The following is a 27,838-nucleotide window of genomic DNA, read 5'->3' as shown; positions in this document are numbered from 1 at the left end:
CTGTCAACCCACTGCCTACCCACCTACCTCCTTACCTTCCAGTTCAGAGGCCATCGGGCAAGGAACAGAAAATGTGTCAGAGATTGGAGAGGCTGGGTATTACCAGAGGCAGCATAGCCTGCAGTCAGTCCATCTGGGGTGGGGGCGGGGTTTTGCAGATAATCCCATCCAGAGCCTTCTCCTCTTGCCATTCCCCAGCTGCCCCACCTCCCACTACTAACCTGAGCAGCACGAATTTTGTGTAGTGACAAAGAAAGGGAACATTCAGTGCCAGGCTTTTAATTACAAGTGCTACGGGCTGCTGGCCTCCATGCTGACCGGCCACATGGAGAGTGTTTAAGCACTCCACAGTGCCAACAAGATCCAGCCTATGCTGTGTGCAGTCCACACCTGGAGAGGGTGGACCGCGCTTCAGAGCTCACTGAGAAGGGCTGAACCCAAATTAGTTCACAGGGATACACTGGTGCAGCTGGCCGTGTGCAGTCCAAGCTTCTGGTGGTGAGCCAGGTGAATATGCCTGTAGGGACCTTTGGAGCAGACTCCAGCCAGGGAAAGCCTATATGATTGAGTAGGAGACAGGTCTTTGGGAGGGAAGCCAAGCTCTGATAGGGTGAAGTGACACTGTAGGGTATAGCCATACGAGACAGGGATGACAGTAACCATGTCCACAGCGCTAGAAGGTTTACAACGCTCTCTGCTTTCTTGAGCACGCTTAAGCCCCCATCCACCCAGCTTAGGGGACACAAGCTCAGAAAGGGAATGACTCTGGCCAAGTCACTCAGGCAGAAAGCCAAGACTGGAACCACAGCCTCTGACTGAGCAGTAACAGTCTTTCAAACTAGGCGGGTCCCAGGCAAAGGATCAGGCCTCCCAGAGCCTGGAGCGGCCCCACTCAGGACAGCACTGTGGTAACGGTGGTCAGCACGACATGCTCAGAGACTTTGGAGACGGAGCAGCGGCTCTGCAAGGACAAGGACTTGTGTCTGGCAGAGGAGCCGGGACTCAGACCAGGCAGGCAGCAGGAGAAGGCAGCCTTGAACTGCTCCCGGAATTTGCCTTGGTTGGGAGACAAAAGACACAGGGGACAGATGCAGCAGGAAGGGGATTGAGCCCAAGGAGCACAACTCAAGCTAGGGCTGCCTGGTGGAGCCGAGAGGGAGGGGTAGAGCTAGAGGGAGGGAGAGCCCAAGGCTACCTCAGTCCTGACAGCCAGAGAGGATGAAAGGGCCCCAGCCGCTTCCTGGAGCAAAATCCAATTGTGATTCCTTGACTGCTCTCTGGCAAGGAGCCTGCCTCAAGTCATGGTGTCTGGCTCGGGGCCTCACCTGTGTGCCTCCATGACACGTGTGTGTGTGTGTGTGTGTGTGTGTGTGTGTGTGTGTGTATCTGTATGCCTCCATGATGTCTCTGTCTTTGTCTGTCTCTGTCTGTCTGTCTGTCTGTCTGTCTCTCTGTGTGTATCTGTATGCCTCCATGATGTCTCTGTCTCTGTCTCTCTCTCTCTCTGTCTCTCTCTCTCTCTGTCTCTCTCTCTCTCTCTCTCTCTCTCTCTCTCTCTCTCTCTCTCTCTCTCTCTCTCTCTGTGTGTGTGTGTGTAGAGAGAGAGAGCTCAGAGTTCACACTGTTGCTAGCCTTCCCCAGCTCTGCCCATGGTACAGTCACACTGCACCATGGGCTGTGTCAGTCCCTCAGACTCCACCCCATTCCCACCAGGGTGCATCCTCTCACAGATGAGAGGTGCAGAAGACTACAGTTTGCCCAAGGCCACCCAGCCAGAAGTTGAACCTGGGCATCTAACCCAAGCCCGTCTCCAAGGCGAGGGTGGGGTAGGAGAAGGGACTGACTCCTCAGCACAATATTCAGCCCCTGAGTTTATGCCAGGGGACAGAGGTTTTCTAGAAACCAAACCATCCCCAACTGTGTTGCCAGCCGGCCATTCTTTAGCATCCAGCTCAGGGAAGAGCACATAGTAGGTGCTCAGCAAACACAACCCAGGCAAGGCATATACATCTGGGTGGCTGCCTGTTCCTTCCTCCTCAGTAAGAGTCCTCTCTTCTGTCCTGTCCTCTGAGCTGGGAAGCAGCCAGGCAGCCTGGTTGAATAATCCTTGAGTCCCAGTGAGAGTTAACACTAGTGACCTCTGACCCTTTCTCAAACGCCCTATTTTTTTTAAAGAATTGTGTCCTCACTTGGGCAGTCATCTTGACGGCTCCTCCAAAGCCTTGTCCCAAATCTGAGGTCCGATGAGTCACTTCTGCTAAGCCAAAGGTAGGGGACCCACTGAGACAGGGCGGGGATAGGATACAGGACAATATGGTAGGAATAGGGTTGAGGGGGCCTGGACCCCCAGAAGAGAGCGTGGAAGTTTGCTTTGAGGCTCATAGACCCAAGGATAGTCAAGTCACCCTACCCTGTGTCTATGCTGATGACTTCCCCCTGTCCCTTAGCCAGACTATACAATCTCCCCTCAGTCAGGGCCTCCAGGGTCCTCTTCCCTCAGGTCTGGTTCTCTCTAGCAACATAGATGGCTATGTCTGCACTAGCCAGAGAGGAACTAGTCAGAAGTCTCACTGAGCATGCTCCCTAGGTAGGCCCAGGCCGTGGCCTTCCTTATAGGCACTGGTATGTAGGAATGTCACACTCCGTCCTGGGCACATCTCTGGGTCAGAGCTCAGCTCATGGCTCCTGGGAGGGGCAGTGAGTGAAGGGTTCCCAGAGAGAGTTTGACAGCAGGTATATCCTCCCCTCCCAGCCTGAGATGGACCCAGGGACCATGGCCATCCTCAGTCATCACACCCACAGTCCACTTACCACTGAGGAAGTTGTAGATGATAGGGTTGGCGGCACTGTTGGCGTACACCAGCCAGTGGGAGAAGGTGAAGCAGGCGTAGACGGCTTCCCGGTCGCTGGCTTGGCGAAACATCCCGAACACTCTAGTGCCAGGAGAAAGATAGGTGGGTGCACGGGAGGCAGGGGGTGCCCACAGAACTCTAGCTAGAAGATGTCCCCACTGCTCACTGCTGTCCCCTTGGGGCACTCGATCTGAGATCTTGGCCACTGTTTTTGGTACCCAAGCATGGACTATGTCTAGAATGAGCCTTGGGACAGCGACCAATGATCCGCTCAGACTCCAGCTATCTGATCCCCCGGAGCCACTCCATCCACCTAACAGAAACAACACATCATGGACAGCATCCATTTCTTCAAAAGCAGATGAGGCTTAGAGAAGTACATGCCCGAGATCACACAAGACTGGACATGGCCAAACCCAGACTGATCCTGCCAGTCCTCCATGACGTTCCACTGACAACTCAATGACTCCTCATCTGCTGCATCCTTGTGTCCTTCTGCCTTAACTGTTATCCTCCAGACCCCTGAGGCTTGCTCCCGACTTTGATAAGTACTGAGACTGTAGAGAAGCTTTAACAACAGCAGCAGCAACAATGACAAGAATGTATCCGAGACAAAACCAAACCCACCAGCCCCATCATCCCTCTGTTCTCTTTTGGAATTTCATTTTTCTTCATGGCCCTCACTGCCTGATACACACTGCCTTTTCTATTGATTTGCTGCCTTTCTCACTGGAATACAGCCTTGATGAAGACAGGGCTCTTGTCTGTCATTTGTACCCAGTCATCCTAGGTCTTGATAGCCAAGTGCACAGAGGAAGGATTTTCTAATTGCCTTTGGAGCCGAGCCCAATATCCCCATGCACCAGTAGAGGAGATGGAAACAGAGCAAAGCAACTGCCTGCCCCAGGGTGGAGAGCCGTGGAGTGAATGGTAGTCTTTCTTAGGCCTGGAAGTTCCTCCCTTACCCATGTGCTCCCCATGTGTCCTCACCTCTTAAGGACATTGAGGACACTGATGGGCAGATAACAGAGTGCAAAAACCAGCAGGACCACCATCAGCATCTTGGCGGTCTTCCTCCGAGCTCGTATCTGCTTCACCTCGGCCAGGAAGGCTCGGGCCCGGGGCTGGGGCTCTGTGCACAGGCCCTGGTGCTGAGCCTCCAGTTGCTCTGAGGGCCGCTTCCAGTTCCGCACCAAGGCCGATGTGGTACCAGGGATCTATCCAACACATACACACACACACACACACACACACACACACACACACACACACAAACACACACACACACACACGAGGGAAAGGTAGATGTCACTCCTCGAGAGAGTCATTCCCTTTGGCTAACTGTCACACTGTGGGGTCTGAACATCTTTCTAACTGCTCTTCCATTCCCCAGAGATCTGCAGCTCCGTCTCTGGGATGGGCAAAGAGCTGAGTCATGCAGAGATGTCCGTGTCACAGCGTGGGGAGGCCTGGGAATCAGGAGGGCCTCGGAGAAAGCCTGGGTACTAGCTCTCCACCTAGGTAGATACCTTGCAACCACCCCACAACCAAGAGGCATGGATCCAGAATGCAAGAAACCAAGTTTAGAGACTGCTTGCACATTCATGAGCTGAGTGACTTTTCTAAACCTTTGCTTCCTTAAGGTAGACCAGCCAGGAAAGGCTCTAACTGGGAATGCCTGCGAGGCAGGTCCTGGGTTTAGCCCAACCATCTCCCGACCCATTGTCCCACATGGTCTAGACATGGGTTAGCACTGTGCAGAATAAGGGAATAAGATATGGTGGCTAAAGCTGGCTCTATAATCCTAGCTACACAGGAGACTGAGGCGGGAGAATTGTAAGTTCAGTCTAGTCAGGCCAACTTAGCAAGACCCTGCCTCAACAGTTTAAAAAAAAAAAAAAAAAAGGAAGGAGGGAACCTGGGTCAGGGAACAATCTGGGCATATTTTCAGTGCTGGGATACTTGTCTAGTATATGCCAAGTCCCTGGAAGGTAATTGATTAATTAAAAGAGGCTGCAAGTCACTTTGGGGCCTCCAGCTCCCCACGTCCTTAGGCGTGGCCTCGCTATAGTCGCAGTGCGGACAATATGTTCCAATGTCAGGGACCATCTACTCCGTTAGAAAAACAGCTTCCTCTTCCCAGCCCAGACAGTGACAATGGATGAGTCTCACCTGGCGGCCCCAGAGCTTGCGGAAGATCTGGAAGTAGGCCATGGCCATGAGGCCCAGTGGGGCCAGGTAGGTGACAATGAAGAAGCAGCTGTGGTAGATCTTGGGGTAAAGTTCATCTGTAAGGTCACAAGACAGACGCAAGGGTCAAGTCCACTCTGGGGATCCCGGTCTGCCTCAGCAGGTCACCCTGTCCCAACACGAATTAAAGTTGGGGACAACTGAATTTCACTTAGGCACCATGGTAGGGAGAGAGCCGAGAATTGCCCAGTCTAGCGGGCAATCCTGGAGAGTCCTTAGCTGATGCCCACACTAAAGTAGATACCTACTCTGGGGGTACCCACCCTGAAGATCCCCTGCCCTGGGATCATACACCCCCAGAGGTGTCCATTACCTGCCCAGTGCTCATCACAGACAGAGAAGAGCCGGGTTCGATTGGCTAACTCGGGCAGCACACTGCTGCACTCCATGACAGCGGCCTGGGGCACCATGACAGCCAGCGACACAGCCCAGATGCCCAGGATGGAGCCACGGGCACGGCGAGCTGTGCTCTTGAACAGCAGTGGGTGGCAGATGGCATACCATCGGTCCAGGGCGATGAAGCTGAGAGTCAGCACTGCCACTGACACCGACACAGCCTGCCCCATGGAGACACAACATCAGAGGTGTGTAGGGGCTTGGGGAGCAGTTCACAGCCCAGAGCTACCAGTGCAGCAAATCGTGACTCCACCCCTTTGTGCTGTGTGAATTTGGGCAAGTCACTCACTCTCTCTGAGCCTCATCTGCAGAATGGGAATATATCATCTATCTGGCAGGATGCTGGTAAGAATAAATGAAACCATGTATGGAAAATGTCCAGTTGGAGATCTGACACACATGATGAGACTCTGTGTGGCAAACACTTCTCTTCCTATTTTTTCTAAATAATTTATTTATTCTTTATGTATATTGATGTTTTTCCTACGTGTATATCAGCGTGAGGCTGTTGGATCCCCTGGAACAGGAGTTGCAGACAGTTGTGAGATGCCATGTGGGTGCTGGGAATTGAACCAGGGGCCTCTGGAAGAGCAGCCAATGCTCTTAACTACTGAGCCATCTCTAAAACCCCTCCTTTCTCTAGTTTTTAGAACCCGTGAGGTAGGTGCTATGCTAGAGGTGAGGAGATGAGACACACAATTCCCTCCACAGAAGGGATCAGTTGAGCAGAAAACCTTAAAGCAGTGTGAAGTCCATGAGACATCTCTGTCACTCTGGAAGGTCACCCCTATGCTGTTGAGAAAGCTCTCTTGGTCTGAGAGGCATAAATGAATCGGCTGGTAGCATAGGTAGCCGTTGCCTCCAGGGTATCCCGTTTCCCAGGATGCAGGAAGAGGACCAAGGGCTACTGAGGGGTCATGGTGGTCTCTGGCCAGCCCTCCTCCAATTGTCCTGATACTATCTGGGTGTCCTAGTGTCCAGCATTGGGGAAGGAGACCAGAGAGAGTTCTGTTTGACTCTCTTGGTCCTCACTGAGGTCAGGGAGCAGGCCCCGTGAGAACAGGTCTGTCACTGTGGGCTCCTGCTTCCTCTCTGCATGTGCCTGTGGACCTGGAAGTAACTGTGTGCTTGTGTGCCTCTGTGTGTGTGTGTGTGTGTGTGTGCGCGCATGTTCACACACATGGCCAAGTTTGTACCTGTCACCAGGAGGGGAAGTCTATGTGTGTATGTGGGGCTGTGTCTGTGTTTCCAAGTGTCCAGCCTGGTGGTCTGAATGACCCCACAAGAGTCTTAAGCCACCATGACTTGACTGAAAGACAAGCTTTAAGGTCTTGAGAGCCACCAAGGTCATAAGTTTTGGACAGATGTGGCAGAGGCTGCTGAGGGCCATGGGACAGCTAACCTGGAGATAGGGAATGACCTTGCACAAGGCATGGCCGAAGAGCCACGATTCGGTGATGTCCACTAACAGGCTGGCAGGCAGGCAGATGGCCGTCACCAGCACATCTGCCAGGGACAGGTTGACAATGAAGTAGTTGGTGACTGTCCTCATGTGGTGGTTCCGCCACACAGCCAGGCAGACTGCAGAGAGCAGGAAGGTGAGGTGAAGCCTGTTAGCAGAGCCACATCCATTCAGGCCCCATCCCGACCTCACCAGCAGGAATGGGTGTGAAGGGAAGGCCCAGGGCCCCCTCTAGTCCTCAGAAGAAGACAGACACCTACCCAGGGTGTTGCCCACCAAGGCTATGAGGAACACGGCCACATAGGCTGCGATGAGAACCCACTCGTACTGTTTCGGGTAGAGGTAATCCCGCCACAGGTAGTGGAGGAGCTCGTCTTCATAGTCTGGAGGCAGATGGAAGGGTTCCCCGCTGCTGGTGGGGACTCCGGGCTGGGCCCCAGGAGTAGCTGAGGGTTCCATGAGTTTAGGAGCCGCTTCAGCTGAGGAGCATCCTGGGCTGTGTAGAGGAAGAGAAACTCCCACAAGCCCTCAGCCCACTCCTTTCAAAGGTCCTGATCTTGTACTCAGGTCTTTGGGGTCCCAGACCAAACTTCCTGAGGGAGAGAAGGAAGGGAGGAAAGGAAGGAGGGAAGGAAAGAGGGAAGGAAGGAGGGAACATTAGGGACTTTGTCTACCTTCCCTCTTTATTCTTAGTCATGGGTTGGGAATGGTGGAACTAGTCACCTCACCTCCCTCGTTCAGCCTCAGTTTCCCTACCCAATGGTCCAATATTAAAGGTGCCTACCTTCCAGCGCCACGGTGAGGAGTATTGAGCTCTAAGGTTTGGAAACTACTTCACCCAGAACCTGGTTCACCCAGAAGCCGGCCCTCCAGTCAGTGTCCGCTATCATTATTAGTGAGCCCTGCTGTGTGGATGAAGAGACGTGAAGCTGAGAGGCTGAGTCCCTTGTTCAAGGTCACAAAGCCAATCCAGGTCTGTCTGAGTCCCCCAGCCATCACAGATTTAGGAAGGAAACCCAATCCCAGCGGCAAATATTCTTTCTTGGGTCAGTCCTCAAGCCTTGATTAAGGCCTGGGAAAAGGGTTCAGGGAGATATTGAAGACCTAGATCCCGCCCACTAGACCTGCCAGATCCTCCTCAGTGCGCATTTTCGCAGAGCGGGACCGCACGCACCCGCAAAGAGGAGGGCGGGTAAGCAAGCATCTTCCTAGAAGAGAGGGAAGGATCCTCACCCAAGAAACAGGCTTCTCAAGACCCCCTTGCTAGGTCTCCTAGAGTCCCCGGGCCAGCGATGCTCCCCGATGGCCGCCAGGGGTCGCTGAGCCTGTGCGCAGGCCGCTCTCCATTCATAAATCCGGCCTGGCTCAGGCCGCTCCCTCCTCCCTTGCTCAGACCCGGTCTTCCCTTGGCTGGGTAGGGACGACCCCACACTGGCGTAGGAGGATGGACAGTCCCCCTGAGAGCCCTATGGGAAGAGGCAGAGACACTGGCCTACCGATTTCCCAGCGGGACCTCCCTGCTCCTTAGGGAGTCTGAGAGGATTCCCAGAAGGGGCGGCAAGTGCGCTAATGGGTTCGCGGGAGCCGTCCGGAGGTGAGCGGAGTGGGTGGTGGCGCAGTCTCTCAGCACCCAGGTCACCCCTCCTTCCCCAGAGACTCCAGCTCCCTCCATCACCTGCCGATACTCCTCTGGAATCCCCATGTCAGTCTTGGGGGTCCCCACACCCCGCACCTGTTGGCTCCCCGCCCCGGGCATCCTCGGTTGCTGGTACCTGGACCTTGCACGCGGGACTTCACCTTGGTGCGGAGCCGGAGACACGGCGGGGTCGCCCCCTCCTGAGGCGGCGCTGTCCGCTCGGTGGCTGCGTGGTCCGGGCTCTGGTGCCCGCGGTAGCTCGGGAGGGCTCGGGAGGTCTGCGCACCGCGGGGAGGGGAGCGGAGCGGAGCGGGAGGCTGGGAGGAGAGGGGAGGGAGCCCCGGTCTGTCTGCACTCGAGGTCACTTAGCTGGAGCCCCGCCTTGTACTTCACGCTTCCATCCACCTCCATTCACGCGTCCTCTGGCTCATTCATATCCTGAGCACCCTTCCGACACCTAGTCTCCCGCCACCCCGCATTCAGCGCGCACCTGGGGGGGGGGAGGCGTCAGGGGTGGACCCCATCTCTACTCTCTGCCTCACCTGACCGATTAGGGTGGTGGCACAGGTGGGTGGCACAGGGGTAAGAGGATGCTGGTGCCGCCTCCAAACAAGCTCGGGACACGCTGGAGCAGCTAGGGTCAGAAAGCCCTGTTCTCTCCCGGCTCTTTCTGCCCCAATCCTTCTTGTTCGCACTTACTTTCCCCCTCCCAAAGCACGGACGTGAGGTAGAGGCAGACGAAGGGAAGCTGGAGGCGTTCATTAATTACTTCAATATTTACCAAGCTCTGTGGCAAGCCACGAACCTGTAATACGGCAGCCATTTCCACAGGATACCCAATGCACGATCTCGTTTCATCCCCACGTCAGCCTGGGAAGATAGTTATTATAGTCCCCAGTTCACAGAAAAATCCTTGGATACACACAGCGCAGGGCTTTGACCAAAGTCAGAGGCAGAGCTGAGGTTCGAACCTGTGTTTCACACTCATATCTCCCAGAGCCCCTCTCCCCTGCAGTTCTGCATAGGATCTAGGCTTCCGGGAGTAAGGCATTTCCCTATGGTGTCCATAAGGCCTGGAGAGATCCTAGGGGGCTGAGAGTCACAGCAGAACAGAAGAGCTCACCCAGGAACACTTGCTCTGAACCGTGAAAGATGACCAAGTGGCCCTCAAGCTGAGGTGGAGAGTAACAGAGGGGTCTTTAAGGCAGACAACAGCAGATGCACATAATTGGGTCAGGTCTCCTGGGAATCCTAGCAGATAGGTGGGGACTTTGTCTACCTCTTTGGCTCGGGGTTGTCCAAGCAAGTCTTCTTTCTCTTGCATCCCTTCCTTCCTGGGAATGTAACCACCATCTTTCCTTTGCAGCCTGACCCTCCTCTAAGGTGTGGAAGATGCAAACAGGAAGTCTGTTAGCAGATGACTAGGGCATCACCCTTGTGGGTCTGGCAACCTCCACTCTGGAAGAATGGAGGTGGCTGGACCAAAGGCAGAAACTCTGTCCTTGGGTAGCTGTGGCATCTGTATGCACGAATATGGGTCATAGATCTCTAGGATTCTAAAACTGTCATGTCTGCTCTGAGTGCTGCCTGAGGCAGGGGATGGATGAAAAACTCCAGAGAAGAGGGACTCTGTGTGTGTGTGTGTGTGTGTGTGTGTGTGTGTGTGTGAGAGAGAGAGAGAGAGAGAGGGGGGGGAGGGGAGAGGAAAAGAGAGAGGGAGAGGGAGAGGGAGAGGGAGAGGGAGAGGGAGAGGGAGAGGGAGAGGGAGAGGGAGAGGGAGAGGGAGAGGGCTTATGTATTTACAGAAGGATGGTTAGGTTGTATCTAAAGAATCTAGACTGTGACCATGGGTATTTGTGTGTAACTGTATGAGAGCAGGCTCTTGGATGATGACTGGCTTCCCCCTGGGTAAGATATGTCTGTATGGGTCTTGATTTGTCCCTGTGTTTTGGCGTCTGTGTCTAAGGACTGTATGCATACGTGTGTGCGTGCGTGCGTGCGTGTGTGTGTGTGTAGGGCTGTTTCTGTCTCTGTGGGTCTCAGTGTGCATCTGTGGTTTTGACCAGCATTGGCCTCTCGGCGTGTCTTCCTGTGAGTTTGGGAGTGTGCGTGTGGGCATGCCTTTGTGTCTACAGCTCTGCGAGTGTGTGAATGTGGAACTCAGTAGTCTGCTCCCATGGCGATGATTCATCCTTCTGCATTCTGCCCGCACCCCCTGAACACACACACCAATCTGGAGCTGCGACCATTTGCCCTGTAGGGTAGGGTCCCAGAGGAGGCTGCAGCATGTGGGGGATGGGAGGCAGATCATGCAAGGGCATTCAAGAAACAGCTGCTGCAGCAAGGTGCAGTCAGGAATGTGGAGGGGACAGATCCCTGCGTGGGCAGTGGGCAGCCCAGGCTCCGCACTGATCCGTGGATTCCAAGCCCCCTAGACACTCTAGGTTGGAGTGAGCAAACAGCTTCCATTCTCCCAAGTCAGTATACACAGGGGAGGGGGAGTGCCTTTGTCCATGTGTGCGGAGGGAGACTGGCTGCTATTCCTTTAAACAACTGAGAACATGCAGGGTCTTAGCATGTTAGCGCCAGTCCCAGCCCCACTGGCCAGGAATCTCAGTTGCCCACTTCTCCCTTTTAATCCTCTGTCCCCAGAGATGGCTGCTTTCTAAGAGTCATGAGGGACTCCTGAAGGTGGCAGTTCTCTGTTCTTCACCTATCTGACCCAGGGCTGTCTGGTCCTGAGTTGGGTACCCCAATTCAGCTACAGGTGCCTAGAGAAACACGGGAGAGAGGGGCTTCGAATGTCTGCTTAAAGGATTCCTGAGCTGGGCATGCTCTGGAAGACAGCAGGAGCTGCCGTTGTTTAGTTCTTGGTCATGATGGCACTGGCTTCTGGGAGCTCCTGGCAAAATGCCAGTGCCCAAGAGGGATCAAGGACTCCAGGCTTTCCATCTTTGGACTGGGCCCACAAGCCCTGGTGCCTCCTCTGCTCAGGGAAGGCCAGCCTGAAGCCTTGGCTTTGCTTGTGCTGTCTGTCAAACTGTGTCTACATGACCTTTTTCCTGGAACCAGCCAGCCCCAGCCTTGTTGATCTAATCCTGAGCCTCCAAGCCACAGGTCCCTGTCACATCTATCTTCAAGTGTCAGCCCAGGCACTGTCCTAAGGTGCTGCTTCTCCCTCCCTCCCAATGCCAATGCGAGACTTACAGTAACCTCTGTCTGGCTAGGACTGGAGCAATTGAACACTAATTGGCTTTGCCATTTGTGGATGCCTCAGGCCTGGCTGTCGGGTGGGCAACTATGGCCAGGGGGCAGAGATGTTGTTTAGTTGTTCCTCCAAGTCAGGAAACAGAGGATAGATTGTGATGCAGGACTCTATTGTGCTCCAGGGAAGGGGGTTCCAAGGACAGGGACTAGGGAAGTCACTGAGGTAGCTGTGAGGTTTTTGGTTCCTGGGTCCAATGGCAATGACTTTTAAGAAGGGTTAGCCAAATATTCATGCCCCAGAGTGGTACCCAGATACCTCATGTCCTCAACATCTACATAGGATGCCCTGATCCCCTGGAGGAAGAGCTCCATGTATCAGACATGGGGCTTAGGGGGATCAACATGCACTGAGAAAGGAGGGATGCTAGGCCTGGAATCAGGACCCTCAGAGACTTAGACAGCATCTTCCACACAGAGGTGGGGCAGGAGAAGGGGCTTGGTCACCCAGCTACTCACTTAAGAAACCCTGAGGGCCACACAGCAGCAGAGCAGACCCTGCAGCTTAGGCTGGGGAGCCCCTTCCATAGAGATGGTTGGGAGGAGTCAAATGCATGGGGGGTTATTGTAAGGAGACAGACTCCAGTGGAATGAGTTTAGGATCCACAATGTGAGTCGGAAAAGAAAACCTACCCTTATAGTTGGTCAAGAGGTTGTTGAGGGGAGGCCAGGGCACAGGCTCTGGGGCCAGAAAGGCCTGGCTTAGCTGCCAGCTTAGCGCTCTCTGATAGGTTCTCCTGAATAGTCACTTCCGTGTCCCCAGAACTCTAATCGGTTAGATGATACCTCAAAGGGACTCTAATCGGACATAGAGCTCGGTGGCTGAGCAGTTGTGAGCGTGTGCAAGGCTTTGGGTTCTATCTCTAAACTGAACAATCGGATGTAGAGTTAAGGTGGTCGAATTTGAGGCCTGGAGTCTCAGGATGCAGCTCAGGGGTAGAGCGCTTGCTTATCATGCACAAGGCCCTGGGGGTGTGAAGTGGAAACTTAAGGGTTCTTTGGAAAATTGGCTGGATGGTGTTTCGCTGGGGCAAACGTGAAGGAACATTTAGCTGAAGCAGACACAGGTGAAAGGCTAAGGCCGACTCATGAAGGAACGTTTCACTGAAGCAGACAAGTGAAAAGATGCTCTGCTAAAGCAAGCAGGTGAAAGGTCATGTGATGAAGGATTCTCTGCTAACAACCAGCATGTATCGGTCCGCCTTACATTGCCTAGTTGAGCTGCATTCGTCAGAACTCCATAGAGAGAACTGCACCAAAACACTTCTGGTGGTGTGCTGCAGTTTCTTGCCAGTTTCACAGACTCCGGCTGATGGCCAGAGTGATGTCAACTGAGACAGAGGCATGTGCTAAGGTAAGAGCCATGGAGGACACGTGATGTTTGGCGGGAGCCTAAAAAGGACCTGACAGACAGTGACGGAGGCTGAGCTTGCTTATAGAGCTAACTGTACCCTTGTAGGTCTTGTGTCTCTTCGCTGACAGGTCCACTTCCCCCCACCCCCCATGTCCTTTCTTTCCCACTACCTCTGTTAGCTGATGGGCTACAGGAAGGTTAAAGCATTTCCGAACCATCATTAAAACTAGGATTTGAAACAATTAAAGTTACAGGGTTTCCACGCCAACACTTCAAGAACAAAACTCAAGTCTTGACTATCCCTAGAACCAAACAGTGAGGCCCACAGTCTAGAAGATGCACAGATGTGATTGTATTATGAAGCTCTTGAGGTGGGGAGATTATGCTGGGTACCTAGGTGGCTTCTAAGAAGGAATTAGAAGCCTCAGACAGGATTGCTGTGAGGTAGGGGGCCTGGGCTGAGTGTGGGAAGTGACCACAGCTGCATACCAAGGACAATGTGTGAGCCAGAAAAAGTGAGGGAGTCACTCCCCAGAGCCTGTCGTAGGCCCTGCCTATCCCTTGGTCTTCCTCTCTGGGAATTCATGGGGATGTGAGCCCTCAGCACTAGAGAAGATCAGCTTACATTGATGTTATATAGTACATGAGTACACACACACACACACACACACACACACACACACTCGTGCTGCTGGTTAAAATCAAACACCGATAGCTTTTTCCATAGGGAGACTTGTGCGAGGACTTCCTAAGACCAGGCAGGTGTGGAGGGTGTCAGGCAGGGCAGGACATCAGCAAGGTGAGGATTGACATCCTCGGATGCATGATCATTCAGTATTAGCCTTACATTTTAAAATCACAGCAGGCATGGGAAAGAATTAGCCCCGTTAGACAGGCTTCTGCTTAACTTGTGGTTTGGTATTGCATATATTTTGAGCATATGTTAGCGCGTGGGGTTGTGAGAGCCTCCAAATTATTAAATGACACTAATATTAATATCTTAGGGTTTCGTTTCCTGTAATGAAACACCATGATCAAAGGGACTTGGGGAGGAAAGGGTTTCTACGGCTTACACCTCTCAAGTCATGGTCCGTTGAGGGAAGCCAAGACAGGAACTCGAACTGAGCAGGAACCTGGAGGCAGGGGCTGCTGCGGAGTTCATGGAGGAGTCCTGCTGTCTCCTGGCTTCTTCATCCTGCTTTTACTATGGAACCCAGAACCACCAGTCCAGGGGTGTCGCCACCCACAGTGGGCTGGACTCTCTCCCTACGGATCAGTAATTAAGAAAATGCCCTGCAGGACTGTTTCCAGCCCCATAGTCTGGAGGCATTTTCTCAGTTGAGGCTCCCTCCTCTCAGATGACTACAGCTTGTGTCAAGTTGACATAAAGCTTGTTGGCACAATCAGTGAACAGTAGTCGTTGTGAAGGTGTATGGGTGTGGTTATTTCAACACAGAAAAACATGGGTGAGAGAAGTCAGAACAGGAAAGGGGTGGGCAGGGATTAGAATGATGGACTAACCAATTATTTGAAAAAAATCTTAAACAGGAGAGGAAAAAAAAAATCTAGAGACCAAAATATTCCAGAAGCAACTTGGGCTTGGGCTTGAGGGCTGAATAGGAGTTTGCAGGTGTTTTATTTATTTATTTATTTATTTATTTAGAGATGTTATAGTGGTTTGGATGAGAATGGCTCATATATTCAAATGTTTGGTCCACTGGTGGTGGAACTGTTCAGGAAGGATTAGGAGGTGTGGCCTTGTAGGGGGAGGTGTGGCCTTGTGGGGGAGGTGTGGCCTTGTAGGGGATGTGGCCTTGTAGGGGGAGGTGTGTCACAGGGGTGGGAGTGGGGCTTTGAGGTTTCAAACATCAATGCTGTTCATTCCCAGTGTCTCCACCTCATGCTTTTTGTCTCAAGATGCGCGTTCCCAGCTACAGTGCCATGCCTGCTGGCCTGCTGTCACGCTTCTTGCCCTGGTAGTCATGGACTCATCCTCTAAAATGTAGGCATTTAATAACCTTTTTCTCTTATAAGTTGTCTTGACCATGATGTTTTGTCATGGCAATGGGAAAGTGAGACAGAAATGGTAGGCAAGAGTGAGAAAGGAAGAGGAGAAGTGGTCCAGCCTGAGACGGTGTGAGCAGAGGTGAGGAACAGGGCTGGTTCCAGGGCTACCAAAGAAGCATTTTGTTTGGCCCAGGTGTTCTCAAAAGGAACAAAATAGAAAGATGAATCAGGCTGTATCCCAGTACTCAGGAGGAAGAGACAGGCAGATCTCTGTAAGTTCAAGGCCTGTCTGTTGTACATAGGGAGTTCCAGGCCAGCCAGGGGTACATAGGGAAACTTAAGAGAGGGAGAGAAAGAGACAGAGAGACAGACATATACAGACAGAGACAGACAGAGAGACAGAGACAGAGAGGCAGAGAGAGACAGAGAGGCAGACAGAGAGAGGCACAGGGAAAGAGACAGAGACACAGGGAGACAGAGAGAGACACAGAGATACACAGAGACACAGGTAGACAGACAGAGACAGGGAGAGATACAGAGACACAGAGAGACAAAGAGATACAGAGACATAGGGAGACAGAGACAGAAAGAAATACAGATACACAAGAAGACACACAGAGAGATACAGATACACAGGGAGAAACAGACAGAGACACAGGAACAGAGAGAGAGAGAGAGAAAGAGAGAGAGAGAGAGAAGGTGGTTAAGGGCTGGCCTCCAGCATGGACTGAAGAGTTTCAGTCCATCCTAGAGGCAGTATAATCTCTGCAGGGCTGCAGGTATAATGCAGACTGATCACCAGTCTTGTCCTGCAACTTTAGGGCTTTTAAAATGAATGAAGAATACACTCTCCTCTTTCAAAATAAATCGTTTGCAAGAGAAATAAAGTAAGATCCTTTTTAACTGTGTGGAGTAGCTACGGATCCTTGCATTTGAACACAACTACCATAACAGAAGGCATCTGTGTCAAAAGATGACAGTGTTTCTCTCGGCAGGCCATCCAGGACTGGCAAGGCAGCTCTGCCGTTACCAGGACACCAGCACTCAGCTGGGATAGAGGGGAGTCCAGGTTGTGTGCAGAGAGACTGGAGCTACACTGGGTTTACATCATGGATCAGCTACTTTCCTGCTGTGTGACTCTGACGCACTACTTAGCTTCCCTGTGCTTGGGTTTCATCAACTTTAAATGGGAACACTGTACCAAACTGTGGTGAAAAGAATAATGTCCCCCCAACGGGTGTCTACATCCTGGTTGAGGTAAAGGCTCATCCCTACCCTTTTCGAATATCTTAATCATTTCTGCAAATGATTAAGCACCAGTAGGTGCTTCCTGAGCATGCACAAAGCTCTTAGTTCGATCCCCAGCGCTACTGTATGAATTGGGCATGGTGGGTGACACATACTTGGAATGCCAGCACCTGGGAGGTAGAGATTGGACGGTCAGAAGTTCAAAGTCATCCTCAGCTACATAGCAAGCTCAAGGGCAACCTAGACTACATGAGACCCAGTTTCAAGAAAGTTTTGTTTTTATTTGAGACAAGGTTTCCATTCATAGGCCAGGCTGGCCTGGAATTCACAAAGATATGCCTGCCTCTGCATTTGCACCATCTCAAGTGTTGTCTGGCAGAGAGAGAGAGAGAGAGAGAGAGAGAGAGAGAGAGAGAGAGACTCTTGAGATGGGGTGTTATTTTAGATTGCCTTGGTGAACCTAATATCCTAAGAGTCCTTATAAGAAGAAGGCGGTTTAGTCAGGCTTTGCTGATGGAAGCACACGGGTGTGAAGATCCCAGGGAAAATATTGTGAGATGGGGAAGGCAGGTGATTTTTTCTGAGCCTGAAGAAGGAAGCATTCCCAGCTAACACTGTTTTTTGACATCTGCCCTCTAGGCAGGCCCCATTTTAAAACCACTGCACAGATCACTAAGATGGCTCAGTGGGAAAAGACACTTTCCACCAAGCGTGACAGTCTGAGGTCAAATCTCAGGATGAGTACAGGTGCCTACATACATACGCACTAAACAAACGCAATCAAAGCCATAAAAGTGCCTAACATGTAGTCAGTGTGTGTGTGTGTGTGTGTGTGTGTGTGTGTGTGTGTCTACTGCAACTTATAACAACACTCAGCCTGGACCAAAGAAGGCTTGTCACACTCATACTCAAAGTAATGAAAAGGAATGTCATTTCTCCATATATCCAGGTGACCTGAATTTGATTACCTGAATGAATGTAGCTGTAAGGGATGCTGGGAAATGTGCTTTTTCTCCAGAGAGACATTTCAGCTGATGATGCACTGGCTTAAGTGTTTTATGACTCAGGAAATCAGGTGGTTACCAAAGAGCTACAGTGTCCAGCATCGTGACACGCTTCCAGTGGTAACTTCCTCCGGAGTTTGGTTACATATACGTTTCCCCACTCTTCTTTCTAATGACATTCATTTCCTTGTGCTTCATTGTGGTGCTGGGCATGGATCCCGGGGCCTTTCAGACACTAACCAAGTGTTCTCCCCTGGAGCATGTCCTAGGCACCATTAGTTTTATGGCGGGTTTCTGGACTCCCCAGTATAAAACGAACCGCTGTTCATCACTCTTTCCTGTCCGCCCCATTCATGCATCCACTAACTACGTTTGTGTCTGGTTCTGTATCCACAGTTAAAACATCTATCCTTGGATTTCAAATATTGACAGTCAATAAAGCATTTTAGGAATACAGTTGTGGAGTCCAGTGGCATGTCAGGACCTCCGATCTTCTGGTGTAAGTGCCACTCAAAGGGACATGCTTGAGACACTGGGTTCAAGTGAGCTCTCCTGCAGTCCCTTCAATACCCTAGTTGGTGATGATTCCTTTGCTACTTGCACCATGGCCTCCTCACATAGCTTCTTGCTCTCTCTGAGCCCCTAACTACATTTCTCTTTTCTTCTTCAGAGAACAAACATTTGCCTTTTAAATCGAGACACAGAAAGTTTCCCACGTCTTAATTGTAGCACTTGTTGTATGAAGCCCACTTCTGTCTTGAAGACTTTCTCCTCTGGATCCCCAGACTTCCTGGTTTAAATTTTGATGGATGGCCCTGAGGACCTCTGGTATTTCGAGTTGTTGACCCTTGGGTCAATTCCAGTGCTTTGTAAACCTGGGAAGCCTCCCATTCTTGGATTGTCTGTTTTGCTAGGTGTGTCTTTAAATAACATTTAAAAATAAGTACATGGAAGGAAGACCGCCTGAATCTTTGTGTGAGCAAATGTCAATCATGCATCCTTAGCTGCCCAAGTGGGGGAGGATCCATAGCAGGCTGGGGCATAGGGGACCAGCTGGCACATAGCACACAGGCATGTGCCCAGGTTACCATGTGGGTCAAGGTGAAGAGGGACTCATTGTAGACACCAACACTCACACCAGGAACACCACCGTCATGAGAAAACCTACTGGTATAAGGGGGTCTGTCTCATCATAGAACATGTTCCTGTCTCTGACTCTATATGTGTGTTTTAACTCTTGTGTTTGGGGAAGTGGGCGTTGAAGGCTCATATTTACTTGATAGGTGCTAACCAGGCTTTCACAAAACAACTTTCCAAAATTTTCTCTTTACAAAATATTTGCATTACGTTTATGTGTTTGTTGTATATGTTTACGCTCCTGTGCGTGTATATGTGTGTATATATATGTATATATATGTCATGCTTTTGCCACAAGGTCCATGCGATCAGAAGACATCTTTGGGGAATTAGGTCTCTCTTTCCGATGTGTGGATCCTGGGGATTGAACTTGGGTCTTTAGGCTTGGCAGCAAGCACCTTTATTCTCTAAGCCATTTCATCAGCCCCTAGACATTTTTTATTCTCATACCATGTCTTAGCATTGGCCACATCGTCTTGCTTCTTTATTATAACTTCTCATTGCATTATTTTTCTTTAAGATTACTGTTCCAGTCCTCCTATAATCTGGACATGTGGACATCTGATGGTATACTAAGGCTACATCTATCTTTGTAGCTATTCTATGTCTGTCTTTCTTTCTTTCTTTCTTTCTTTCTTTCTTTCTTTCTTTCTTTCTTTCGACTATCTCTTATGGTTTGGGCCAGCTATGTACATGAAGATGACTGACTCCTGGTCCTCTCGCCACCACTGAAGGTCTAGAATTGTAAATGTGTTTACCAGAGTGCTTGGCTACGCTCCCCCTTCTCTCTCTCTCTCTCTCTCTCTCTCTCTCTCTCTCTCTCTCTCTTTCTGAGGTACTTGTATTCCTATGTATACACAAATATGTGGGCATATGTAAAGGTGGATATCTTTTTCAATTGCCTTCCATCTTAGTATCTGAGACAGGGAATTCATCTATCCAGCTAGATCATGTCAGGAAGCCCCACCCATACCCCCGTTTGTGTCTTCCCAGTTTGGGGAATTTACATGGGTGATGGGAATTCAAACGCAGGTCCACATTCTGGTGTGGCAAGAATCTTACCAACCCAACGAGCCATCTCCAATGTCCCCAGTATGTGTGTAGTATGTATGTATGTATGTATTTTTATGTGTATGACTGTCTTATCTGCATATATGTCTATGTTTCATGAGGCTTCAGTGGCACAGAATGCAGAAGATGGGATCACATCCACTGGATCTGGAGTCACAGATGGTTGTGAGGCATCCTGTGAGTGCTGGAATGGAACAAGGATCCTGTGTAAGAGACAAATGTTCTTCACTGCTGGGCCATCTCTCCAGCCCCACAACCCTCCCTCTTTTGAAACAAAGTGTCACGCGTGCCCCACATTGGCCTTAAATTCCCTATGGCGGTGAGGGTGACGTTGAACTTCTGATCCTCCTAACTGCACTGGGATTAGAACTGTGGGCCATCATTCCAGGTTTGTACAGTGCTGGGGATTGAACCTAGTACTTCCTGCACACTCTGCAGGCAATCTACCACGTAAGCTACAACCCTGACCCTCCAGCTATCTCTTCTAATCCACACTGAAATCATAATCTAACTCTCTGAACAGTAGAATTCATTCATCTTTCACTAAAGGCAACCCTTACGCCAGTCTTGGGAGGGAATGTCTCTGATTGTTTACTGTGCCTGTCGATCGGGTGGTCTTCTGATCAATTACCTAACTGCACAGCAGATTCTCTCTGTGCCTTCTGACTGGAGCCCCACAGAGGATCTCCTTTAAATAGCCCTTCTCCTCACCCAGATTCTGACACACTGGAAAATACAAAGAATGAGCAATGACAGAAGACAAGATGTCTCAGTTGTTAGCACTGTTCTAAAGCAGGAGACCTGGCTGACTGCGAGGGAGAGAGAACACTGCGGGAGCCTGAGTCACAGGCCTGACCTGCTCTCTCCTGTACTGAGCCATGGTCTCCATTTTCCTTCTTCCACCCACTCTGGCTGTCCTGGTGTGTCTGCCGTGTTAGGGAAGTGAGCAGGGCGATTTTAGGAGCCGAGAAGCCTCCTGGGAAAGAGCCCTCCCACAGACCAAGCAGAAGGACACTGGGAACTTGACCTGGTGGCAAATCTTGTCATCAGAAAGGAAAGGTTTTGGGGAATTGCATGTAGCTATGACAACCAAATACCATGGACTTGGGTACATATTCAGGTAGCAGAGAGTCCATATCTTACACAAATTGTCTCAAATGACAGAGAACGAGGGGAAAGTACTTGCTGTGTTTTATGTGGGGACCGCAACCTTGATATCCAACCTAGATGATTACCGTATGGGACAAGTAGGTTGTATGTAGGTCAGTTTCGATGACGATTATAGATGCAAATATCCCAAACTATTAAAAATGCATAAGGGCCAAGTTTTTTTTTCCAAGGATTTAAGAAACTTCAACATTAGAAAACTGTTTTTAAGCTATGACATCAACAGGATAACAGACAAACCTACTTTGCTTCCATGCAGGAGTGGAAAAAAAAACATCTGGGAAGAAAAATTAGATAAAATTAGGCATCTGGGTGTCTTGGCTTAGTCGGTAGAGTGTTTACTTAATACAAAGCCCTGAACTGGATCCCCAGTATCAGTATCATATAAAACTAGGTATGGTGGAACACAGCTGGAATTCCAGCACTGAGGTAGGGGCTGGAGGACCAGATGTTCAAGATTATCCTTGTCTCCAGAGCTACCTTAAAATCACCTGGATACCTGAGACCCTGTCTCAAATACTTAGCTATCACAGTTCATCAATCACATGACCTACTTAGAAAGCCTATTGGCTGGGTGGTGGTGATACCACCTTTAATTCCAGCTCTCTGGAGGCAGAGGCAGGTGATCTCTCTGAGTCTGAGACCAGTCTGGTCTATAGATCAAGTTCCAGGACAGCCAGGGGCTGCATGGAGAAACCCTGTCTTGAAAAAAAGAAAAAAGAAAGAAAGAAAAAAAAAGTGAGGTCTGCGACAACTGATAGGAACCCTCATTAAAATAAAGGGATGGGTATTGAGACGTGGCTCAGCAATTGAGGGCACTGTCAGCTCTTCCAGAGGACCTGGGTTTGATTCCCAGCAACCACAGTGTGGCCATAGCTATCCATAACTCTAGTCCCAGGGCAATCTGGTACCCTCTTCTGGTCTCTGAGGGCACCAGGCATGCAGGTGGTACATAGACAGCAAAACACTCATATTGTAAAATGATAAAAATAGAAGATTAAAAATTTTAAAATAAAAAGTGCTGAGAGTGGTGGCGCACGCCTTTAATCCCAGCACTTGGGAGGCAGAGGCAGGTGGATCTCTGACTTTGAGGCCAGTCTGGTCTACAGAGCAAGTTCCAAGGTAGCCAGGGCTACACAGAGAAACCCTGACTATAAACAAACAAACAAGCAAACAAACAAACAGAGGTTTATGGATGTGGCTCAGTGGTAGAACACTTTAGCAAGCATAAGCTCTGGACTCGGTTCTCAATACTGTGGAGGGAAACTGTGCTCAGGGATTTAAAACCACTGCCAGGGGTGCTGGCACATACTTGAAATCTCCTCTCTTGGGCAATGGTACAGGAGATTTAGGAGTTCAGGGCCAGACTGGGCTACATGAGATCCTGTCTCAAAAACTAAAATAATTTATAAATAAGAATTTCATTAAGTACGTCATTAAGCTGGACGTGGGAGCCTTCTAAGGATAGAAGCCAGAAATCCAGCCCCACTCAGAAGCGGCACACACCCTTGCGTCTGCTGTACTCTAGTGGACAGAAGAGGCGGTGTGCTCCAGCCAGCTAGTTTTGAGAGGAGAATGTCAACACCAGGTTCTCCCTTGCTCTTGTCTGGTTCGTTTCCTACTGGATTGTCTTCACTTTCTCTCTCTCCTCCCTGAGGGTTTAGAATCATTCTGCTCTGTCATTAGCTTTCCTTGGATCTTCTCTTCAGAGTGTGGGCCCACATCTGATACCTCTGAACTCTGACCATGGCTTCCCGCCTCTTGTGTCATCGCTTTTCAGATGTTTAGTCTTAATTAGCTTTGTTTTTGTTGTTCCAGTGACTGAACTCGGGGTCTGGCATAATCTAGGCAAGCGCCCTACCACTGGCTACCCCAGCCTGCTCATTTTGATTGTTGTTTTGAAACAGGGCCCACGGAGTAGCTCAGGCTAGCTTTGAACTTACAACTCTCCCACTTCAGCCTCTGGAGCAAGGTGGCATTACAGGCACATGATATCGCATGGTCTTGTTTTGTTGTTTCAAACAGTCTCGCTATGTAGCCCAGGCTGCCTCAATCAACTCAAAATCTTCCTGTTTCAACCCCCACCTGCTGGAATCACTGTTCTCCTTTAAACCAGCCTTTAAATGCTTTCTGTCATCAAGTCTGAACTTGCACGACTCTCCCATGGTTAGTAATTCTTTGCTCTCTGTCTCCTCCTTCCGGCTACTTCCTCTGAGTGCAGTCCCTGGAGTTCTGATCTCTTAGTGTGATGTCTTGCCAGGGCCTCGAGTCCCCAGAATATATTCTAATTTTTTTTTTTTTTTTTTTTTTTTTTTTTTTTTTTTTTGTAACATAGGTCTCTTCCCTAATCATTGGCATCTTCCAGTTCCCAGCAGCCTGCCTTCTGCGCTTGTGATTTGCTTATTTTATTAGGGCTTTTAAAAGAACAGGCTGTGGCCCCAGCTCTGCTTTCTCTTTTCTCTCTCTCACTCTCTCTAGGTCTCCTGATTATCTCTTCCCAGTGTCTCGGCTTGGTAGCTTAATTCATTTGTTGCCAATTCTTTGTGATTTTTTAATAAGCACAGCGAAAGCTATAATTTTTCCTCCAAGTTCCCCTTTAGCTTATTGTTATTCCATTTTAAGTATCTTGCAGCTTCTATTACAATATCCGCTTTCCCCCATGCATTATTTAGAAATGAGTTTGTAAGTCACCAAACATATTGAATTTTCTTTAGCGAACATTTCAGTGTTGGTTTCGAATTTTATTATATTGGAATTAGAAAATGTGACCAAATGGTATTGATTCTTTATTTTTATGTTCCTTTATTTTGTTTGCAGTACTGGGCATTGAACCCAAAGCCTGGAACATGCTAAGCACTGCTGAACAATCATTCTGCCTCTGAACTACACCCTTGGCCCCATGTTAATAATTCGATTTTTAAAACCTTCCTTTATTTCTAAGTATCCAGTGTTGCTTGTTTAATTGGCTTGGCTTATTAAGATAATCTCCCAGTTCAGGCTGGCTTTGAACTCACCTCCTGCATCAGTCTCCCAAATACTGGGGTTATAGACATGAGCCTCCAAGCTGGGCTCCAAGTATCAGTAAATAATAATAATAATAATAATAATAATAATAATAATAATAATAATAATAATTTTATGTAGATATATAATTCATTGAGTGCATAAACAATGGGTTTTCTGCTGGGTGTGAATGCAGCCAAGCACCTTCCTTACAGGACTCAAACCTTGGTGTTCCCCACCACACTACAAGATGCTACTTGACACACCAGTGGGTTTTTTGTTTGTTTTTTATTTTATGTGCATTGGTGTTTCGCCTGCATGTATGTCTGTGCAAGGGTGTCAGATTCCTTGGAACTGGAGTTACAGACAGTTGTGAGCTACCATGTGGGTGCTGGGAATTGAACCTAGGTCCTTTGGAAGAACAGACAGTACTCTTCACCATTGAACCATCTCCCTCATCAGCTTTAAGAAAGCCCAACTGACATTTCCACTCTGGAGATTCCTGACCTTCTCCTGTGGTCTGCCAGATCTGCTTTCTATGTCTCAGCAAGCTACATTAGTGCTGCCAGGAACATATCAACTCATGATTATTACAGCTTCTTGGCAGGTGTTTCCCAGTATGAGTCTTTGGCTTAGGCTATGGGTTAGACTATTGCTACCAAAGGCCTGAAAAGAAACAGTGGTTTAAATGCAATAGTAATTTACTTTCTGGAACTGGGGAGTTGGCTCAGCTGTTGAGAGAGCACGGCACAAGGACCAGATGGCTCCCAGCACCTACGGTCAAAGCTGGGTGTGTCCCTATACAGGCCAGTAACCGCAGCACAGAGGGAGGTGGAATCAGAAGGATGGTTGGTGCCTGTTGGCTCCCAGCCTAGTGAAAAATGTATGAGCTCCAGGTTGGTAGAGAGATCCTGCCTCAAAGAAACAAGGTGGATAGTGATACAGCCACAGTGTCTTCTGGGTGCTCTAAGTATGCATATCTACATTCACACACATGTACACATACCTACAACATATACACACAAAACATATACACATGTGTACACCCATACCTCTTCCCCCACACACATACACACACAAGTACACATACATACAACACACACAAAAAATACATGCACATGTACACATATACCTCCCCCCATACACACACACAACACACACACACAAACACACACAGCATACACAAACATGTTCGCATACACAACACACATGTACACATGTACCTCTCCCCATATATACACACACATACACACACAACACACACATACAAGCACATACACAAAATACACATGTACACATACGCCTATCCTCCAAACACACACACAACACACACATAAACACAAATACACACAGCACACACGAACATTCATGCACACACAAGACACACATGTACACATATACCTCTCCCCATATACACACATTCACACACACACACAAACACACACACACACACACAGAATTTATTTCTTATTCTCTTTATTGGTCCACAGACATAGTCTCCTGCCCTCCTGCTTCCTGTGAGAGCTGAGATTTAGTTGTGGGGAGCTCTGCAGGAAGTGAGCAGGAAGGCGGGGAGATTGTGAAATGTTCCTTCCCCAGCTCCTGAGCAGGTGAACTCTGCTTGCATTGCCCTTTCAGAGTCTCGATGACATCCTGTTCCCTCTGCCCTGCAGCTCGGAGCTAAGTGGCTACTGTTTGTCTCAGAACCCTGCATCCCCATCGCAGCTCTGACACCCTGCTCTGTTGAGATGTTTTGAAATAAATTCTGCTCAATTCTCCTAATTAGACCTCACCATCTGTTTCCTGCTGGGGCCCTGAGTGATACAGGCTGCTGTGGTGCTTTTAAAAGTCCAGAGCTTTGAATGACTTTGGGCAAATATGTAGTTGCTGACAACCTGGACATGGGCCTCACCACTCTCCACTCCGAACCCCCAAAGCCCGTCCTTGTCTCAGCCTGATCCCAAGGCATCTGAGGCTGTAGCTCCAACCAGCAATGAGGAAAGGCACTACTGAAAGCCCTTCTCTGTGTCTATTAGGACCAACGCCCTGCAATGGCCACTGTTCTGCTGGCCTGGAATGTCTCTTACCTGTCCAGATCCTGGTGACTTACCTTTGTCACAGATGCTACAGACGGGCCTCTGCAGCTTTGCAGGCTCCAGAGTAAGCCTGGCCCCTGGGTGACTTGATCCATCTCTGTTCTCATCCTTCATTGTAATGGTCGGCTAGCCTAGGTTAGCCGGAAACTCATTCTATGGTGGAGGATGGCCTTGAACTCTCGATTCTCCTGCTTCTACCTCCTGAGCACTGGGGTTATAGGATTGTATCACCATACTAGGCTTGACTTTTCTTCTTTAGGTCCCCTCATCCTTCAGTAGAGCCCCAGTCTAGAGCTACTCCCATGCAGGGACGGCAGAAATGCTGTCCCTGTTGACTGGAAACTTGGAGTGAAATGTGAGCTGGGGGACTCTAGTACAGCTGGAGCTGCAGCATGGGCCTGCCTGGACCTGAGATGTTTTCTGGGGACACATAGGGGACAAGGATGAGGACATTGAACGAAAGTAGAACAGGACAGTGATGTAGGAGGAAGAGCCCTCGGGATCAAACTTGGACCCTCTCTGGTCAGGCTGAGGCACAGCAAGAGCCACAGAGTAGGTTCTCAGCAGTGTTTTGCCTCAAGCGCCTACAGAGGCTGACACTCATGGTCTCTTCTGCCCCTTCCTGTTTTCCCCCTGTGTCAGTGCCCTGACCTCTCTGAACGGCTATGACTCAACCAGGAAGACACGTGAAGCGCAGTGAACAGTCTGTACTTGGTTCTGAGACCCTGCACAGGTGACTCTGCACTGTTCCCCTCTGCTGTGGCAGTGATGAGTGGACTTAGCTGCCAGAAGGCACTGAGGCGGGATCACGTGCCCCTGGCTTTCCGGTGTGAATTGTAGAATTTCCTCTCTCCTATTCTCTCACAAGACAATGCTGTCCGGGCTGAAGAGATGGCTCAGCAGTTACAAGACTGGGTGTTCTTGCCGGGCGGTGGTGGCTCACACCTTTAATCCCAGCACTTGGGAGGCAGAGGCAGCCAGATTTCTGAGTTCGAGGCCAGCCTGGTCTACAGAGTGAGTTCCAGGACAGCCAGGGCTACACAGAGGAACCCTGTCTCACAAAACAAAAACAAAAACAAAACAAAACAAAAGGACTGGGTGTTCTTCCAAAGGACCCAAGTTCAAATCTTGGTTCAAAACACTCATAACTCTAATTCCAGGCGATCTGATGCCCTCTTCTGGTCTCTACTCTCACCAGGCACATATGTGGTACAAAGACACACATGCATGCAAAATACATACACAGAAAATTTTTTTTTAATTAAATTAAATTTTTAAAAAAAGAGAGAAAGAGGGGGACCTGGAAAGATGGCTCAGCAGTTAGGAACACTGACTGCTCTTCCAGGGGACCCAGGTTCAATTCCCAGCAACCACAATTGTGACTCCAATTCCAGGCACAAACATAAAATAAAAATAAATGATGTAAAAAAAAAGGAAAAGAAAATAAAGAAAATAGTACTGCTGCCTTAAATAAGAATCTTAAATGCAGAGATGGTGTCCTGGAAACTGTCAGGATGGGCCAGAGGAGGGCAGCTCTTCTGTGATGGGGGAAGTCAGGTACATGTAGCTAAGAGTGGATAACTGGTATGCATATGTGTGGGCGAGCATGTGTGAGGGGTGCTTCTTGGAGGAGGGGCTCCCTGCAGTCCCCGCTCAATCAAGGCCCCTTTCTTCAAGTAGCACCTTGGTCAGCTGCATCCCTGAGCCCCAGATTTCAAGATTTGGAATCTGCACAGCTGGAGGGCACAGCTGGAGGGCACAGCACCTGCTTCGTCCAAGCTGGACTGTACTTGTGTATTTGGGGGCCCGATGTTGTTCAGGCTTTGAAGTCTGACCAATGAGATTTCCTTACTATAGAAATAAAAAGCTTGGGCTGACTCAGTTTCCCCGA

The 27,838-nt window shown here is 49.7% G+C and overlaps 1 protein-coding gene across 1 annotated transcript; it reads right to left on the bottom strand.

Moving 5' to 3' along the window:
• Positions 1-276: 276 nt before the first annotated feature.
• Hcrtr1 (hypocretin receptor 1) lies at positions 277-8,981 on the bottom strand. Its single transcript, XM_034503124.2, has 9 exons — positions 8,733-8,981; positions 7,745-7,865; positions 7,221-7,553; positions 6,901-7,079; positions 5,416-5,659; positions 5,025-5,140; positions 3,843-4,069; positions 2,812-2,933; positions 277-1,056 (listed from the first exon to the last, which is right to left on the bottom strand). The coding sequence occupies exons 3-9, from the start codon at positions 7,417-7,419 to the stop codon at positions 893-895; spliced, it is 1,251 nt and encodes a 416-aa protein (XP_034359015.1). The 5' UTR covers positions 7,420-7,553; positions 7,745-7,865; positions 8,733-8,981; the 3' UTR covers positions 277-892.
• Between the last annotated feature and the right edge of the window lie 18,857 nt (positions 8,982-27,838).

Source organism: Arvicanthis niloticus, chromosome 5 (assembly GCF_011762505.2).
Source record: "Arvicanthis niloticus isolate mArvNil1 chromosome 5, mArvNil1.pat.X, whole genome shotgun sequence".
NCBI lineage: Eukaryota > Metazoa > Chordata > Mammalia > Rodentia > Muridae > Arvicanthis > Arvicanthis niloticus.
The sequence above is the reverse complement of the archived record's forward strand: the minus strand, read 5'-3'. Positions and strand labels throughout refer to the sequence as shown.

Coding starts and splice junctions, on each gene's coding strand:
- Hcrtr1 (XM_034503124.2), bottom strand. CDS start 7,419: ATGGAACCCTCAGCTACTCCTGGGGCCCAGCCCGGAGTCCCCACCAGC. Junction 5,660..6,900: donor AGGTCATTCCCTATCTCCAG/GTTAGCTGTCCC, acceptor TCCATGGGGCAG/GCTGTGTCGGTGTCAGTGGC. Junction 2,934..3,842: donor GTCCTCAATGTCCTTAAGAG/GTGAGGACACAT, acceptor TCCTGGCACTAG/AGTGTTCGGGATGTTTCGCC.